Below are 19147 nucleotides of genomic sequence, written 5' to 3'. Positions count from 1 at the left end.
GAGCTTTCTGTCTCTGGACACCAGTGTCAACTCTTCAAAAGTATGTGCTAAGGGGAGGCCTCCTTGGTGCCTCACACTAGGCCACCTCCTGTCTCTCCAAGGGCAGGATACGACTGGACCTTTCAAGAAACAACAGGTGCAAGAGGATATAGGACCAACATGGGGCAAAATGTCGAGGAACTCAACCCCTTGCATAGTAACGCAAACAGAACCCAAGTTTGAAGAAATCGATATGGCGGTGACTACTCAGTAAATCCTCGAAGCAGGGACGACCGCGCTCCCCCAAGGCCAGGTTCCCCGTGCCGTAAAAATCTAGGGACATGAGGCAGAGCAGAAAGAGGCTTCCTTCTAACCTCCGAAGATGACTACCTTATGTTGTGCCCTAAATTATCAGGACTGTGATTTCTTTCTTGAAATTTTACCATGATGGTTATAAACACAAATGCTGTCTTTGTGAATCATCTTTATTTTTAAAATTTGGCTAACACTCCACTCAAGTGTCTTTGACATGTTTAAAGCAATTTGTTTCACAAATATGAAAGTTAGAAAAGATTGAGATGATGGAAAGGAAGTAATGGAGACAGTGTGTCATTTTCTATCACTTGGAAATATGCTGCACACACAAAAAAAAGTTGTCTGATGGAAAATGCCACCCTAGCTGTCTCTCCACTGCTTCACTGCCATCATTTTAGTCAGAGAAGGGCTGTTTTTGTCTTGTTAATTGCTTCAGAATATCAGGGGCTCTTGTCTACTCTGTGCACTAATTTTTCCAGTGAACTTACAGTGTATACAGCAACCTAACTTTGAGATGTTGGACTTCAAATGCAGCTTGTCCCTTTGGGAGCAGGTTATGGGGCTGAGAGGGAAAGCTAGTTTGTCTCCGTACTTTTCCGGTCAAGGAAATATCACAGAAGTTCTTGCAAGTCCAGATGGAAGCATGGAACCTTCACTGGAAGAGCTGAGAGCGTTGAGCTGACGGCTGCTTTCCCAAAGAATCCTGCACACGTGTTTCTCCCCAGGTCAAAATATAGCATGAAGTGCCGCACACACTCCCTTTAGCTGCTTGACTGCAAGAAGCGTCAGGCCCCAAGGATCCTCCTTCTCTGAGGTCTTAGTCTGTGGGGGATGCTGTAACAAAATGCCACTGGCTGGGTGGCTTAAGTAACAGACATTTGTCTCTCACGGCTCGGAGGCTGGGAAGTACAAGATCAGGGTGTGGGCAGGCTGAGTTCCTGGTGAGAGCTCTCTTTCCGGCTGGCCTCCTACTTGCTGGTCCCCACGCGGTGGGCAGAGCAAGCTCCGCTCCCTCTCCCTCCTCTTAGTGTGTGCGTGCTCAGTTCTGTCTGACTCTGCAACCCCATAGACTGTAGCCCGCCAGGCTCCTCTGCACGTGGGCTCTCTCAGGCACAAATACTGGAGTGGGCTTCCATTTCCTCCTCTAGAGGATCTTCCCAATCCAGGGATTGAAACTGCATCTCCTGCATTGGCAGGTGGGTTCTTTACCACTGAGCCACCTGGGAAGCCTCCTTCCTCCTCTTAAAAGCATACAAATCCCATCACGGAGCCATATTCTTGTGACCTCATCTAAACCCAACTGTTCTCCAAAGGTGCCCCGTCCAAATACCAACACATGTGAATTTGGTGGGGGGCGGGGAAGACAAAAACATTCAACGCATATCAGTGTCTCCCGCTTCTCCATCCCCTCTCCCTTACTAAAGGGAGGGACTGTCCTGCCAGGGTCATACCTTAACCCAGCCCCTCCTGCCGAGTCTGTTTCCCCAGGGAGGAACCAGTGGAATTCAGATCCTGATTACTGGCTGGTCCTAGTATCCCCAACTGGATGCTGGACCCGAGCTCTTAAAAGGTCTCAGAAGCATACAGGGCCCACTGAATGGGAAGCCAACCCATCCCCTCTCCAAACTGTAGGTAATGAATGGAATTTAACTATGGCAATTTATTCATTTGAGGTGTTAGGGAATTATTTCCATAAGGAGTAATTGTGGAGGTGAAAGCAAATGCAATTAGTCATATCAGATATTAAAATTTAAGCAAGAATGAATTAATTAGAATCTTGTCATTAGCTGTTCGCCCTGGAGAAGGGAATGGCTACCCTCTTCAGCATTCCTGCCTGGAGAATACTTGGAGGAGCCTGGTGGGCAACAGTCCACTGGGTCGTGAGGAGTCGGACACAATCGAAGCGACAATATGCACACATTAGCTGTTAGCTAAGACCAGTCCCCGAATAAGTTGTCAAAGGTTTTTTACGGGGTGCAGTGTGGAGACGTTCAGCGTCACCAGGGAAGGCGGGTCCGCAGGATGTCCCAGCATCAGTGTGTCTGAGCCACTCAGTGGGCAACGCAAAATTCTTGATACATTTGAAGACCACTGTGTCAGTTTCCTCATCTGATGACGTCAATTATGACTGTAACTATTACCTACATCTGAGAATGACCTCGGACCTGGTTTCCAGGCTGGTTCAGCCACCCTGATTGGACTTTGGCTCATTTATTCTCCCATTTGTTCCAAGTTTCTTTTAGTGCCCACCCTGTCGCCCAGGGCATCTGATTGAACACTCAGCTAATTCCACCCATCTTATTAACAGTCTACACATTACTTCCCCGAACTGTGAAGCTGGTTTCACCGTTCAAAGTGTGAGAGTCTCTAGATTAGCAGGAAAGCACGGTAATACATCTCTTCTCTCCCCTCTCCCCACAGGCGTTTTTAGTGAATAGATAAAGGGGGTGGGTATCATTTCTTGATCTCCCAAGTGCCGAGACCTGTACCATTTGTCCAGCCCCCTTTAAACTGTTCTCGAAAATGAATGGTGACTTAATTGCATTTGATCATGTTAATGAGATTCTAATCTTTGACAAAAGCTAGGTTTTCAGGGCTCATGACGTGATGAAATGGGCTGTTGAGGAAGGAGGGTGACTCTGCTGTGGAGAGATGCAGAGGCTGCCTCCACAGCGGCAGAGGACCTGAGGGCTGAATCCCAGCTAGTGAAGACTGGTTCCATAAGGCAGGCGCATCCCTCGCAGTCCTGCCAGCATGGGTCTCCCATACCGCTGCTGTCTCCATATCACTTCAGTAACCTCAAGAGTGAGCAGGGCTCAAACCCCAACATAACGGGGAGGTCGGACTCAGTTAAGGATTCCTGTTCATTAGGAACACGTGGGGATTTCCCCGGCAATGCAGTGGTTAAGGCTCCCCCTTCCAGGGCAAGGGGTGCAGGTTCTATCCCAGTCAGGGAGCTAAGATCTGACATGCCTCGTGGCCAAAAATCCAATACATAAAATAGAAGCAAAATTGTAACAAATTCCATAAAGACTTTAAAAAATAGTCCACATGAAATTTTTTTAAATAAAAAAAGAATATGTGTACATCAGCAGTACAATAAGCTCTATGCACACTTCCAGTCCCTCTTGTGAAACTGCCAATGCCTCAGGACCCCCTCCTTAGGGACTCTTGCCTGGTCCTGAGACCTTACTTTTCAACTCCATCCTGGGTCCCTCCTGACTGTCCAGCCGACCAGCATCTATGACATACTTCTGGTAGATAACGGTACAGCCCAGCTCTAGAACATGTACTGTACAGTTATATTCACTAACTCTTTGTAGAATTCTCATCCCAGCTCTAGCCAGCTCTTTACAGATGGGAATAGCATCTTAAATCCCGCTTCGCACGGTGCCAGATACAGCAGAGGTTTCTGCATCAGAAACTCACTGGACCAGACATGAGATGAGGCCTTATAAAGGCACTTTAACAGACTTGGAAAGGAGGTCGACATAAAACTGAAGAAGCTCCCACAGGACAGCAAAGACCCAGGGCTACGGCAAGCTTCAGCCAGAGACAGGACCGTGTGTGTAGAGCATCCAGCCCGGCTCCCTGAAGCGTGAAGAAACACCTCCAGACAGACAGAGATTGCTGCTCCCACCTCCTGAGGGCAATAGCTCCTGTTACTCTCCTAACTAAAGGAGAAATACCAAAATGTTCACCCCCAGGACACTGTACGTGTATACAGAGAGACAGCAAGAGCAAGAGAGAAACGGAAATGGAAGTGAGAGAAATGATAAGAAAGGGTAGAAAAGATCAGAGAGGCTGAGACGACGAGAAGAAAGCTTTTCTTGTCTAAAGAATAACAAACAGAGGTGTAGCTATTTATGGGTTGTCTTACGGTCCCCTGATACCCGTTTGGCTCTGGCTGCTGTTAAGCAGGACTTCATAAAGGTTATACTTCCTTACGGGCTGCTGTGAAGACTGAGCTTTCCCATGCAGACTGGGCTTCCCTGGGGGCTCAGATGGTAAAGACTCTGCCTGCAATGCAGGTGACTCAGGTTTGATCCTTGGGTTGGAAAGATCCCCCGGAGAAGGAAATGGCAACCCACTCCACTATTCTTGCCTGGAGAATTCCCTGGACAGAGGAGCCTGGCGGGCTCCAGTCCATGGAGGTACAAAAAATCAGACACAACTGAGCAACTAACACTTTCACTTTTCCTATAGCTGCAATACTCAAAATAAGGCTGATAACTGGGTCATCTTATTAGCAACCAATATCACTAAGGAGCTCCAAGAGCTTTCCAGTTATTCCCTCATTAGCTCTTACAACACGCTCAAGGAGAACGAGAGGGTGAGGATTATGAATAATTAGTCCACTTTCATCCTTTCTTCAGTGGGTTTTAATTCCAGTTGGTTGCTCTCTCTTTTCACAGACTGGAGACTGAAGAGCAAGGTATGGCAGTGGGCACATTCGTTTTCATTACGTTTTTTTCATGCACTTTTGACAGCCCTAACTTCACAAACTACAAGAGTTTCTTAGGATTTCTGTGGAAAACCAGGGAGGCCCACGCTGTTCAATCCCTGAGTTCAGATCACCCGTGCTGGAAGAGGACAGTTTCAATGATGTGGGTGCTAATTAGCCAAGGCTGTGAATTCTCATAAGTGAGAGAGGTTAATGTTAAGACACAACAGAGAGGAATGGAGAGAGAAACAGAGGAGCAAAGGGGAAGACAAAGTAGGGGAATGAAAAGGAGACAGGGAAAGGAGGGAGGGAGGGAGTCAGGCGTCTGTGAGGTTTCTCATCTCAGCATCCGTGGTCCTTCGTACGTGTGCCCCTGAGTACCCTGGCTGCCACGAGACAGTGCTGGTTCCCTCTGGACACGAAGGTTTGCTGAGAATCTCAAGCTCTGTAGGATGGGACTGGGTCACAACACAGGGAAAGGGGGCTCCCTGTAGGTCTCTGGCACCGAATGCAGATGGCAATCCATCCTACTTTGAGACTAAACAGCCTCTGTCACTTCAGCTAGAACTGCAGGCAAATGATTCTGGGTGGAACTCGGTCTGTGGTTTGTCAGGGTTCCCGTTTGACTAATTAAGCTGTCAGCACGGATGCTGCAGACACTGGCGAGTTTTGTTTAGAGGTTCAGGGACTGTTCCCTTTCCTCTGCTATCAGGAGAGAGAGGACAGAGCCCAGCGGCCTCCTCTCGGCCTTCCTGACAGCCTTTCCCGTTTTGTTGCAGCGTTTCATCGGAGAACCAAGCCCAAGGCGGCTGGTTCTGGCTAAGGTCACGAAGGGCTCTCCCTAAAGCGGAGAGGTGGGAGCCTTCTCTTCCATTGTCCTCCCTTCAGACTCCAAATTGGGTGGGGCATCACAGAGGGCATATTTAGAGTTAAAACAGAGAAGTGGATCTCACAGAATATAGCTGAAAGAGTCAGGCCAGTCTGACGTCTCAGCAAACGTCTCCACTTACAGGTGGACAGTCAAGGAGATCACAGCAAAATAAATGGATTAATCCACCAAACAGCAGAACTAGGATTGATTTTACCCCTTCCTTGCAAGCTTGGCGCAGTGTGTCTGTCCTCTTTTAGAGGGCCAAGGTGGACCGCCCACCGGGCCAAGGTTCTGATGGTCTTGCTGGGAGGGGGCGCGGGGGGCCTCCCCACCACTGTGCCGCCCCACACGAACCCTTCACTCCCTGCGAACTCCGGTGTCCAGATGTCCAGCAAGGTTTGCTCCTATCCACCCTGCTTCTCAGTTGTGCTGTGAGAATGAAAATGCACTTTCATGGACATTATCTCCTTCAATCCATGAGGAACTGTCTCAAGTACTATAATCCCTGTTTGCCTTGAGGAAATGGCCACCCAGGGGGTCAAGTGAGGCCGTCACGGCTCCACGTGGCGTAACTGGGATTCTGACTCCAAAGCTCTCCCTGTCCTCTGGGCTACTTCCCAGCCCTTTTATCAAAGGAGCCCCCGAAATGACTCTGAAGGGCCAGGCTCTGCTTCCTCTGACCAAAAGGCATCACTGGATTGTTGTTGCTGTTTTTAAGTTGCTCAGTCGTGGCCCACTCTGTGACCCCACGGACCAGCCTGCCAGGCTCCTCTATCCATGGAATTTTCCAGGCAAGAATCCTGAAGTAGGTTGCCATTTCTTTCTTGAGGAGATCTTCCCAACCCAGGGATCAAACCCTCATCTCCTGCATTGGCAGGGGGATTCTTGATCGCTGAGCCACCCAGACTTTACTATTAAAGACTTGACTATGCAAAGAAAAAAAAAACAATTTACTAGAGGAAAAGTCATACAGATTGGTGCATCACACATTCACCTTGGCATCTGTTAGTAAGATTGTCCCCTTGAGTCTCTTACTTATGTCCCTGACAATGACCTCACATCTCCAATTTATCTTCCTTACTCTGCCACAGTAATCTAGAAATTAGAAACTTAGATTTTTTAATACTTGGCCTAATACTCTTCCATAGAGATTTATCTGGGTATACAAGGTTGTCAATATACTTCCAAGGCTTTTTTCTCCACTGACCTTTCCCATTCCACTGGGTCAGCCTCTATTTATCCTTTGATTGTTGATATTCAGTCACTGAGTCATGTCTGACTCTTTGTGACCCATGGACTGTAGCACACCAAGCTTCCCTGTCCTTTGCTATCTTCCAGAGTTTGCTCAAACGCATGTCCATTGAGTCGGTGATGCCATCCAACCATCTCATTCTCTGTTGTCCCTTTCTCCTTCTGCCTTCAATCTTTCCCAGCATCAGGGTCTTTTCCAGTGAGTCAGCTCTTCATGTCAGGTGGCCAAAGTTTTGGAGTTTCAGCTTCAGCATCAGTCCTTCCATGAATATTCAGGGTTGATTTCCTTTAAGATTGACTGGTTGGATCTCCTTGCAGTCCAAAGAACTCTCAAGGGTCTTCTCCAACACTACAGTTCAAAAGCATCAATTGTTCAGTGCTCAGCCTTCTCTATGGTCCAATTCTCATATCCATATATGACTACTAGAAGAACCATAGCATTGACAATACAAATCTTTGTCAGCAATGTGATGTCTCTGTTTTTAATACACTGTCTGGGTTTGTCATAGCTCTTCTTTCAACGAGTAAGCATCTTTTAATTTTGTTTCATTTCCTTTGATATCCAGCTCAAATAGCACTTTCAGGACATCTCCTCCAACTAGCCACACAATCTCTCTCTCCCAAGGTGCTTTCCAGGCATCTTGCCCAAGAGGCTGGCATTGAACTCCACCTCTAGCGTTCATGCTGTCCTCTCCAGACTCTTCAAGGGCAAAGTATAAAAATGTCTTAATACTCTAATTCCAGTATAATGCTTTGCACATGCAAGGTTATCAATAAAGGTTCAATAAACACATTCAAAAGGAAAGCAAATTGGCTTCATGATAAAAGAAGCCAAAATAAAGCGTGGAAAGTAAATATATAAATATGAAAAAGGAAAGTAATCATTTTTGAAAAGTTACTGAATATTAATGCCAAATTGACAGAGTTATTTTAATGTTGGCACAAAATCTAAAGTGTCAAAAAGAAAAAGAAACAGATATTCTGCTAAGTTGCCAGAGCACACTGACTACAAACCCATCTATCCATCTTCCTCAGTATTCTACAGAATAAAGGTTATTTTCACTGTAGTTCAGCATTTCCTGGAGTTCTGCATTTTACTAAAGGGTATTGTAAAAATAAAAATATGATGGAGTAGTGTTTGGAGTCAAACAATGTTGGGAAAGTTAGGCTAACGAAGATGCTTGCTTTCTTTGACTATGTGTCTCCTCAGAGCCTGTGATACACTGATGTGTGTTGGAGTTCTCCAAGAAGAGCCATGAGATGCAGTGTGACCCAAATGCGTTTGACCACAGAACCTTTTTTTTTTTTTCAAAGAACATCTCACACGACAGGTATTCATAGAGAGCACACTCTGGGAAATAGTGTCCTAGATTCTTAGCTGCCGTTATCAGTCACTTCACAGAGGTGCCTGAGAAGGAACATGCTGACCATCCATGCAGTAACACGTGGCAGCAAAAATCTGAAATGACATCTCATATCAGCGTTGCCTTAAAATGATGGAACAGGTAACCCATTCTCATAAAAAATGCCTCATAAAATATTGGGAAGAGCATAGGCTAGGGAACTTTTCTCCACATCTTACCAGCTGTGTGATTTGGGGCAAAACATTTCTCAGCAGAGAAACTGAGTATGTCCATCCCCACCAAAGCTGGGGATATCTCCTAAACTGTCTGAACCCCAAGTCCACCAGGACATCTAGTCTTAAAGGACTTGGGTGATGCCCTCTGATATGGGAAATGGTCCTTTGCCTCCCTAAGTTCCTGCAGCACCTGCTCACCTCCTAGGTCTTTGAGAAAGATGAGATCATCAGGCATGATAATCAGCTTTCTGTCTCTCTACCAAATATAGTAACAGCCACCCCCAATCTCTTTTCCAACATCCTCAGAAGATAAGGAATTCTTCTGCCAATCAACCCTTCAACCAAGCCACTTCAAGATGTTTCTACTTTTTCCAGCATTCTCCAGAATCTTTAGGACTCTTTCTCTACTGGCTCCGTCTCTTCTGCCTACATGCAAGTTCAAGTACCTTCAATCCTAAAACAGACACCCAAGACAAAATACCCCACCTCTTACCCACAGTCTTCTCTAGATATTATCTAAATTATCTTCTTCTCTTCCAAAAGCATCAAACAATTCCCTCTTTAAGCACCCGATTTTTTTTCAGGTTTAGTGATACCACACTTCTTTGGTGTCCCTTCAACTTATCTAATCACATGGTCTCTGTCTCCTCCAGGGGTGCCAGCTCCTGGACTGACTCCTTAAAAATCATTTTCCCCCAGAATTTGAGCCTCTGTCAATTTCTCCCTTGATTTACTTTTTCTAAATGATCTATGTATGACTGATATCCACATTTCCATATATCAACCCAAACTTTTCCCCTAAGCTTCCGATTCATATATGGGATCATCCATTGGACAAATTTTACCTGGAAGTCCCTTTAGTATTACTACTTCACACTCAGCAGGAACGAACAGAATCTCACTTACACGTCTACTGTTTCGGTGGCACAGGTCCTGTGCATTGTGATTAGGAGAGAATGCCTGGGTTCGCATTACAGCCCCAGCACTTTCCAGGTGTGACGCTGAGTAAGTCCCTTAATCACTTCTGAAGAAGACAGAGATGAGCACCATCCAGGGCAGCACCTTGCCCAGTACCTGAGCCTGTAAGCGAGTTGTCAGTGGGAGTCACTAGCATCAGTATTACTTCCCACTCAGGTTTTCTCTCCTGAATTTCCTCCATCTCTTATCTCATTTGGGCTTCCCAAGTGGCAGTAATGGTAAAGAGCCTGCCTGCCAGTGCAGGAAATATAAGAGGCTTTGGTCCATAGGATCATAAACAGTCAGACACAACTGAAGCGACTTAGCATGCAAGCACTTATCTCTCTCCTTTGGAGATGCCAGCATCTATCATCAGCAGCATGCAGGCCAGCAACCCAGGAGCCGTATCTGACTACCTCCCTCTCACTCCACCCAGACTACCAATTACAAGTCCAGTGGGTTTCTGTCTCCGACACATCTCCCAAGTCCCACCCTCCTCTCCGACTCTTCAACCAGTGCCCGAATTCAGGCTCTCGCCCTCTCTCCTTTAAGCACCTCCTCTCCAGCCTCAAATCCCCTAAGAGTCGTTCAAGTCACTCCCATCCTGAATACACACCAGTCTGACACCCTTGATGACTTAAGATAAAACTCACGGGCTTCCCGGGTGGCTCAGTGGTAAAGAATCTGCCTGCCAAGCAGGAGACACAGGTTCAGTTCCCAGGTTGGGAAGATCCCCTGGAGAAGGAAATGGCAACCCACTCCAGTATTCTTGCCTGGAAAATCCCACGTACAGAGGAGCCTGGTGGGCTACAGTCCATGGGGTTGCAAAGAACCGGATATGACTGAGCACACACACACTCAAGATGAGGGACTTTCCTGGGTCCAGGGGCTAAGACTCTGCTCCCAATGCAGGGGGACTGGGTTTAACCCCTGGCCACGGACAGAGGGGCCTGGAGGGCTACAGTCCATAGGGCCACAAAGAGTTGGACATGACTGAAACGACTGAGCATGCACACACAGGGAACTAGATCCCATCTGCGGTCAAATAAATAAACAAATACATGTTTTTTTAATAAAAAAAGAAATAGATGAAATAGAAATATTGAAGCGTAGAGATTATTTCAGTGTTTTAGTGGGACTAATAACAGAATATGTGCGGTGCCTAGGGTCCCATTCTTGCTCGGGCACGTGATGACCATGACCATGAATGACCTCCGTCATTGTCCTCAAGAAAGGCTGCACTTTTGGACTCTTGGGCTGAAGGGACTTCCAGCAAACACCCCTGGGCTTCTACAGCAGCCAAGCTTAGTTGTCTCTGAGACTAGTTTCACAGCTCTTCTTACAGGGAAGGGTAGTACATGAGCCATAAAAAGCTTGCTGGGGCTCCAGGGGAAACTGCTGTTCTGATAAGAGGAATAGGCTTTTTGGACACCATCCTTCCCCTCTTCTTTCTGCGGGGCCCAGAAATATTAAGCCTGGAGCTGTGAGAGCTGTGGAGGGGCTAAAAAGGTCAAGAGAGCGTCCAAGGTGCTGGCCTCAATGCCCCTGTGTGCCTGTGACTGGACTCCAGGGAGAAAGAAATGTGCCCGAGGACCTCACAGTCAATCTGGAGGGCTCACTGGGCAGGGTAAACTTTTTGTTTTGAGGAGGGAGAGCTGGAGAGGAAGAGAGCTGCAAATTCTCTCCTCAAAAAACACCGATACAGTATGCTAACACATATATATGGAATTTAGAAAGATGGTAACGATGACCCTATATGCGACAGCAAAAGAGAAAGAGATGTATAGAACAGTCTCTAGGACTCCGTGGGAGAAGGCAAGGGTGGGATGATTTGAGAGAATAGCATTGAAACATGTATATTATCATATGTGAAACAGATCGCCAGTCCAGGTTCGATGCATGAGACAGGGTGCTCAGGGCTGGTGCATTGGGATGACCCTGAGGGATGGGATGGTGAGGGAGGTGGGAGGGGGTTCAGGATGGAGAACACATGTACACCCATGGCTGATTCATGTCAATGTATGGCAAAAACCACCACAATATTGTAAAGTAATTAGCCTCCAATTAAAATAAATAAGTTAAAAAAAATTCTCTCCTCGGAATGACTCTGTCATAAAGAAGTCTCAAAAAATTAGGGAGCCCGAGCTGAAGTCACAGCATATTAACACCACACGCTCTTCCCAGGTTTTCACAGCTCCAGCTCCAGACTAACAAAGCCTATAATTAGTGCTCTGCCCCATCAGTCCTGGGTGTTCATTGGAAGGACTGATGTTGAGGCTGAAACTCCAATACTTTGGCCACCTGATGCAAAGAGCTGACTCATTGGAAAAGAACCTGATGTTGGGAAAGAGTGAGGGCAGGAGGAGAAGGGGACGACAGAGGATGAAATGGTTGGATGGCATCACCGACTCGATGGACATGGGTTTGGGTGAACTCTGGGAGTTGGTGATGGACAGGGAGGCCTGGCGTGCTGCGGTTCATGGGGTCGCAAAGAGTCGGACACGACTGAGCGACTGAACTGAACTGAACTGAACCCCTGCCTTCCACGATGTCTGGTGGCTGCAGGCTCAGAGGTGGAGAGAGGGAAAAGGCCCCATAGATGACCGGGCACATGTTCCACACATACCCACCTCCTCCAGGTCATTAACACCCCCCACGTGACCCTCAGAGGTGGCTGTGCTCTGCCAGCCTCTAATGAATGAGCTATCAGAGCTCTGAGTACAAGCGAGGGACGCGCTGGCCCAGGAAAAGCAGCAGCCCCATGCTCACCTCCTTTCTCTGCCTGGGGAAGCCAGCATGCAATGGGTTAAATCTGGGACCATCTGAGAGGCTATTTAATTAAATATTTAAAAAGAAAGAAACTCAATTTGAAGGCGGAATCACTTATAAATAAATCCCATGACCCTAGGTTCTGAGGACAGCCACAGAAGAAATCTCCAGGGTATTAAGGCAACCCAGCTCAGCTTATATAAAGTCACAGGAAAGAAAAAGGAGCAATAACAAAGAAGGGCAAACTGGAAGCACGTATGTGTGGTTATTTTCTCTGTATTTTTAATAAGACAATAGGTCTCTCTATGCAATAGTTACACTCTTGGAAATAGTATATAAATTGATCTTTGTTGATAAATCTGTTTTAAACACTCTAAGATAAATATTTGAAGACTCTTATGAGTCCCATATTTTTTATGAAGTATTCTCTTTTCTGTTTTTTAAATCACTTTGTCACATTCTAGGTTTCTTGAAATTGAAGTACACTTGCATATACAAACCTTTGCACTGAATTGCATTTCTGATTCATGTTCAATACTTGTCTCTTCTTATTATAGCAATTATTGTTTTTAATTGAAGTGGAGTCGATTTACAACACTGTGCAAGTTACAGGTATACTGGGTAGTGACTCCCTGTCTTTGCAGAATATACTCTATCAAATATTATTACAAGATCGTGGGTATAATCCCCTCTGCTACACAGTAAGACCTCGTTGCTTGCCTAGTTTATATGTAGCAGTTTGTTAATCCCATGCCCTTCATTTGTCTCTCTTCCCTCTTCTCTCTCCTCTTTGGTAACCACAAGGTTTTCTTTTTTTCCATGACTCTGTTTTGCATATCCATTCGTCTTATTTTCTAGATTCTATATGAGTAATATTATACAGTATTTGTCTTCATCTGACATTTAACTAAGCATAATATTTTCTAGGTGCATCTATGTTGCTTCAAATGGTAGTATTTCACTCTTTGTATGGCTGAGTAATATTCCACCATCATACACACACACACACACACACACACACAAGCATGTTAATTCTATCATTTGCTGATGGGCATTTGGGTTGCTTCCACATCTTGCCTATTGTATACAAACAGCGCTGCTGAAGCCCTGGTGAGTGTGTATCTTCTTAAGTTAGTGTTTTCGAGTGTTTGGGGTGATATATTCAGGAGTTGAACTGCTGGATCACTTGGTAGTATTTGTTTCAAAAATCTTTTTAAGGAAGCGCCATACTGTTTTCCACAGTGGGTGTACCAACATACGTTCTCACCAACAGCGTCAGAGGGCTCCCTTTTCTCTACATCCTCTTCAACACTTACTTGCAGATTTTTGATGATGGCCACTGTGATAGGTATAGGACAACACTTCACTGTGGTTCTGATTTGCATTTCTCTAATAAGCAGGGATGCTGACCTTCTTTCCATGTGCCTATTGACCATCTCTATGTTTTCTTTGGAAAATGTCTGTTCAAGTCTTTTTACCCATTTTTGATTGAAGTCAGTGCTTCTTCTTGACATTGACTTACGTGAGATGTATTGTTTTTTAAAACACGCAGATTTTTATCTCAAAGGTAAATCTGCTATGCTTCCTCCGCCTCACCTTTCTGCTGAAGGAACAAATGTAGCACTGTGTCTTTTTTTTAATAAAGAGACAAGACTGAGTGCTTACTGCAGTGGCAGCTGTGGTCTGCTGCCCAGACTGTCTGCGCTTAGGACGGAGGCATCCTTGTCCCTGATGCTGGGAGCGTTGGCGGCTCATGGCCCTCAGGGGTTTACCCTCAGCCATAGAGACTCAGCTAACTAAGTACCCCCTCCCTGGGGGTAGCCTACGGTCAATGACAGTCCACGCTAGAATATAAAGGGCCTATGCCCTTGCCTCAAGACTGGCCAACCCTGAAGGCACAGTCCGGCTCCAGCGGGCACGGTGGGACCCCCTGATGCCTTTGCTCAGCGGAGCTCAGCTCCTCTCTCTGTCTGACACTGACCCCTGCACTCCTGCTCAGATGGTGACCCCGAGATCGTGCCCCAGAAATCTCGTTTCACACAGCTCTCCTTCTCAGAGTCTGTGTCCTAGAAACCTGATCTAAGACAGTCATCTTATTCTTCCTGAGACTTTCATTATTATAATTCTTTTATGAGTGATTGTGGGAGAAGATCTGACACCTCAGACATGTCCAGTTTAGGGACCAAGCTTCCCTATCATCCCCTCACTGCCTGGAATATTTGGTTATAAAGATGAAGGCAAAAAAAATCCCCATTAAGTTGAAACAAAACTGGGTATTTATTGACATGTGTGGAGTGATCCTTTTATTATAAATGTGTCAAGGAGGTTTTAATCATATCTAGTCCACACAAGCATGCACAGTTCAGTTCAGTTCAGTCACTCAGTCGTGTCCGACTCTTTGCGACCCTGTGAATCACAGCACGCCAGGCCTCCCTGTCCATCACCAACTCCCAGAGTTCACCCAGACTCACATCCATCGAGTCGGTGATGCCATCCAGCCAAGCATTCACACATACACACAGAAGAAACTGAATGAACTTAAGGAAAGAAACAAAAGTAAATTTTCTTTGTATTTCAAAATATTGTTTAAAAATTAGCTGTGGATTCTTCTTTCACCTGAAGTACCCGTTATTAAAAAATATTAACAATAAGAGTCTACTCCCTAAATGTAATTAAACTGTGTTATTTCACTTTGCCTAACACGCGAGAACCATTCAATTAGTTTTCCCTTTTCTCATTGCACAATTGGGATAACAAACAATTCTGTGTAGAACTCAATCGCCGCACTGATATTTTTTATTCTGACTCAGGGATCTCTTTTCTCCTCTCCCCCTTCTCCTCTCTCTTTAAACAATTTCCCCACATTTATGTGCGAATTCATGTTGTAAGCTCAAGTAAACACAAACCGTATTCCTCAAGTGATCGGCAGTCTTAGATTTTTTTCCCTAGGGCAGTATGCATTTTTAGCTGTGATTTTAATCCTTTTAATTATATTTATTCCTACAGATCAGTGATTTTACGTCGATGACTCCATGTTGTGCTCACTTTCCCCCCTCCTTTTCCTGCTTGGCTCCCTTTCCTTTTGCTTCTCTTGGCTTCATTTTGGCCATATTTCCACCATGGATCCCACATCAACACCAATGTGTGTGCTTCATAGTTTTTTCTGAACTCACAATACTTTACTGATCTGTGCACATGCACATTTACACACACATATATGGATTTTGCATACACGCTTCCTTATTTTGTTTTCTCACCACGTCTCTTGAAGTCACTGGTTTAGGTCGGATTCAGTCCATTATGTGACTATGTCACGTATTTCCAGCCCTTCCCCTACTTCCACTACTGAAAGTTGCTTACTCTTGGGATGTTTTTGTCACCATATACAATGCTGCAGTAAATAATGCCCACTTTTTAAAAGTGGATTTTAAGATTTTAAATATCACTGGTATAGATTTCTAAGGGTGAAATTGCAGGGTCAAAGGACATATGTCTTTTTAATATGAACAGATATGCCAGATTGTTTTCCAGGTTATTAAGTTGCATATATATCAGCAATGTGTGTTTTTCTCTACATCCATTAACATTTTATGCCAACTGGGCTCACTTTTATTATACCAGATCTTTGCCTGACTAGGCAAATGATTTATGGATGTTTGGCATTGTATCACACCCACCTTAGCCTGTAGAGTGGTACAGTGACTGTATGTGATTAATCCCAGTTCCAGCCAACTGTTAAAGTACGATTCCAGGAAATACACCTGTACCACTTTGCAATTATAAGCCATGGTATCATGACTGTCATGAGCAGAGCTTGCACATGGCACTCACCAATGACATACTCCACCCTGAAGAGATCCCTTGTGGGGTCATAGGGACGATTGAAGTCGATCTGAATGTAGAAAGACTGTCCTCTACGAACGATCAGCTTGTCGTTGCTGTATTTGTCGGTGTGGTGATCCACTTTGTTGCTATCCCACCTCTCCTTGAACAGGTGAACATTCGTGACATTAAGGTAGTCTGTACACAAAGAAAACAATCAAGGAAAACACTGAGTAATTTTGGTTTAAACACACACTCAGACAAACAAGATTAATTTTCCCAAAGATGCGAGGTAATAGGTTTATTAGATAAAACTCTATACAGGAGGCTGGTAGATCTCAGAATAGGTCTCTTGTGGCATCCTTGCATTCAAAGAAGATTTTTAAAAAGACTTTTCCCCTTCTGACCCCACTTCAGATCCCACTTCGGGTGTAAGAGGGCAGTGATGGTGATGCCTAGCGTACAGGTCTAGATACAGAGAAGCCAGGACTCAAGGCAAGGCTTCACGCCCGAGTCTCACATTGGTGTTCATCCAGTCAGCTGCTTCCCACAATGACTACAGCGTCTCTATGGTAGAAAAAGCAGGGAATAACAGGTTTCAATTTTTTATCTTTAAAAGGGGAGGGATCAAATCTGACAAAGCTTCCAAGGGATGTTATAAGGACAGATCAGATCAGATCAGATCAGTCTCTCAGTCGTGTCCAACTCTTTGTGACCCCATGAATCGCAGCACGCCAGGCCTCCCTGTCCATCACCAACTCGCGGAGTTCACTCAGACTCATGTCCATCGAGTCAGTGATGCCATCCAGCCATCTCATCCTGTGTCGTCCCCTTCTCCTCCTGCCCCCAATCCCTCCCAGCATCAGAGTCTTTTCCAATGAGTCAACTCTTCGCATGAGGTGGCCAAAGAACTGGAGTTTCAGCTTTAGTATCATTCCTTCCAAAGAGATCCCAGGGCTGATCTCCTTCAGAATGGACTGGTTAGATCTCCTTGCAGTCCAAGTAGACCATTAATCCAAAATTCTCCTCTTATTCAGGAAGGGTAAACCTCCTTTTCCATAATTCTAAAAGGAGAGCTTGTCCTTCAAAAGCAGGAAACAGAGGGAACAGGTGTAGGGGAAGCATGTTAGTGTTTCTATGAGGGAGGTAGGATTGTTTCCACATTGAACAGGCAGAAACAAGCTTCGCATTTGCCTGGCTACCAACCGACCAATCTGGAAGCAAACCCTGGTGTAATGCCAAAATCTTCAGGTTTTTCCTCTGATGTGTGGAATCGGGAGTGTAAATGTCAGTTATATATTTATCTGAGACATGATAACACTGGATGAAAGTTAGATCTCCTTTAGGTTTTTTTCCCCATTTTGTCTGCAACGATTATTGATGTGATGGTAACTCCAGTTACCCAACTACAGTGCAGTTTAGAAGATCTAGTCTAAATATGGGCTTCCCTTGTGGCTCAGTGGTAAAGAATCTGCCTGCAAAGCAGAAGACCTGGGTCCAATCACTGGATTGGGAAGATCCCCCTAGAGAAGGGAATGGATACCCACTCCAGTGTTCTTGCCTGGAGAATCCCATGGACAGAGAAGCCTGGCAGGCTATAGCCCATGGGATCTAAAAATAGAGTTCTGTGTATGCATTTGGGGTTCTAAAGGGCCACAGGGGAGAGAAAACTGGGTGAGGGGTAGGACAGGGTGTCCTGCTATCGTGACTTGCCTCTCTTTTCCTGACCATGGGGGAAGGGAGTCCTGCCATCTTGACTTCTCTCTCTTTTCCTGACCATGCCAGCTGCATGGTTTGTGCTGACTCAGTGTAGACAGAGTGCTGGGGCTTCAACCCTGTAAGACTCAGTGGCTTCCTTTGCTTTTACACAGGAGTCTTGAGCAGGATGTCTGGTCCCCTCTGAGCTCATTTTGTCTCATAGGCAAAACAGAGAAATTAGGTTCATTAAAATACTCTATAGTTCTGAAGTCTAGGAGTCCCTGAAACACCTGGGATTATTTCAAAGTCCAGGTAATCCTGAGTTTGATCTCAGCTCTCATCATTACTTAGGTCAGGGAGGTTACCTCTTAGAAGCTGAGTTTTCTCACCTTTAAAACAAAGACACTAATTTCTTGAGAATGTCTACAAAGATTCATCGTCCTCACAGGAGAATGACGTTATGCCTGGGACCAGAGGCTCCTCTGTGGCTCTCTGACTATGAACCGTGATGGAGTTATTTTGTATTTCGCATGGTGTGGTCCTCAGCGAGCTATTCTGACTGTGACACTGAAGCACATGGAAAACCCAAGGTGCAGTTTTGCGTTTGCAGCATCTCAGAACCCTGCTGTAGTGCACAGTCCCCGGAAGTGCAGTTTCGTTCCTTTAGGAGGCTGTGGGCTGAAGACGTTTATTTCTACACCTCTCTCTTCCAAGCTGCCTTCCCCCTAAGTTCTCTGGTCTTATTAAGGCCACAATCCCCAGTGTAAAACTAGCTTCAGAAAGAGCTGAAGAATCATGAATGTCCCACTTGAGAAGGACCTCAGGAACCAACTCATTTGGCCCTCTTTCTTAGCATCTTGACTTTTAATAATTTTTTTTTAATGTCTAAAAATCTAATTCCTCAGAGAAGAGTTTAACCGCTCTCCATTAATCAGCACCAGTGGAAGGAATATACTGATATTATAGCATCACAGACTCTCAGAGGGTAGAGGTATTGCTAGGCCATCTGGTAGACCTGCTGTATTAAACACCTCCATGAAAACCCTCATACTTAGGCTTTGAGTCTCCATCTGAACAGGGAACCCACTATCATATAAAGCAAACAGTTTATTTTTATATAATCCAGTTATTTGAAAAATCCTTATAAAATGAACTGACATCTGCTTCCTTATAATTTCTGTAACTATAGATTCTGGTTCTAACTTCTGCATAAATATAGAATATGTTCTATTCGTTTCATCTGGCACTCTTTCTGTATATAAAGACTACTGTGAGTGTTCCTCTGAGTAAAGCATTCTCTAAGCCTTCAGTGTTCTTTAAGAGATTACTTCTAGACCTTTTACCTGCTCTGACATATATATACCCATTTTATGAAATTCTCTCTTGTAATGTTTTTCCTAGAATTAACTGCATCTTTGGTTAGGGTTTTTCCAGTGAAAACCAATGAGGCCACTGCATCTTC

The 19147-nt window shown here is 45.2% G+C and overlaps 1 protein-coding gene across 1 annotated transcript in view; it reads right to left on the bottom strand.

The window, feature by feature from the left end:
- Positions 1–19147, bottom strand: part of F13A1 (coagulation factor XIII A chain) — a 143575-nt gene that overhangs the window by 112005 nt on the left and 12423 nt on the right. The window contains 1 exon segment of the mRNA NM_001167894.3: positions 15997–16185. Coding sequence (NP_001161366.2) covers positions 15997–16185 — 189 coding nt within the window.

Source organism: Bos taurus, chromosome 23 (genome assembly GCF_002263795.3).
Source record: "Bos taurus isolate L1 Dominette 01449 registration number 42190680 breed Hereford chromosome 23, ARS-UCD2.0, whole genome shotgun sequence".
Taxonomy (NCBI): Eukaryota; Metazoa; Chordata; class Mammalia; order Artiodactyla; family Bovidae; genus Bos; species Bos taurus.
This window is presented reverse-complemented; position numbering and strand designations above follow the sequence as displayed.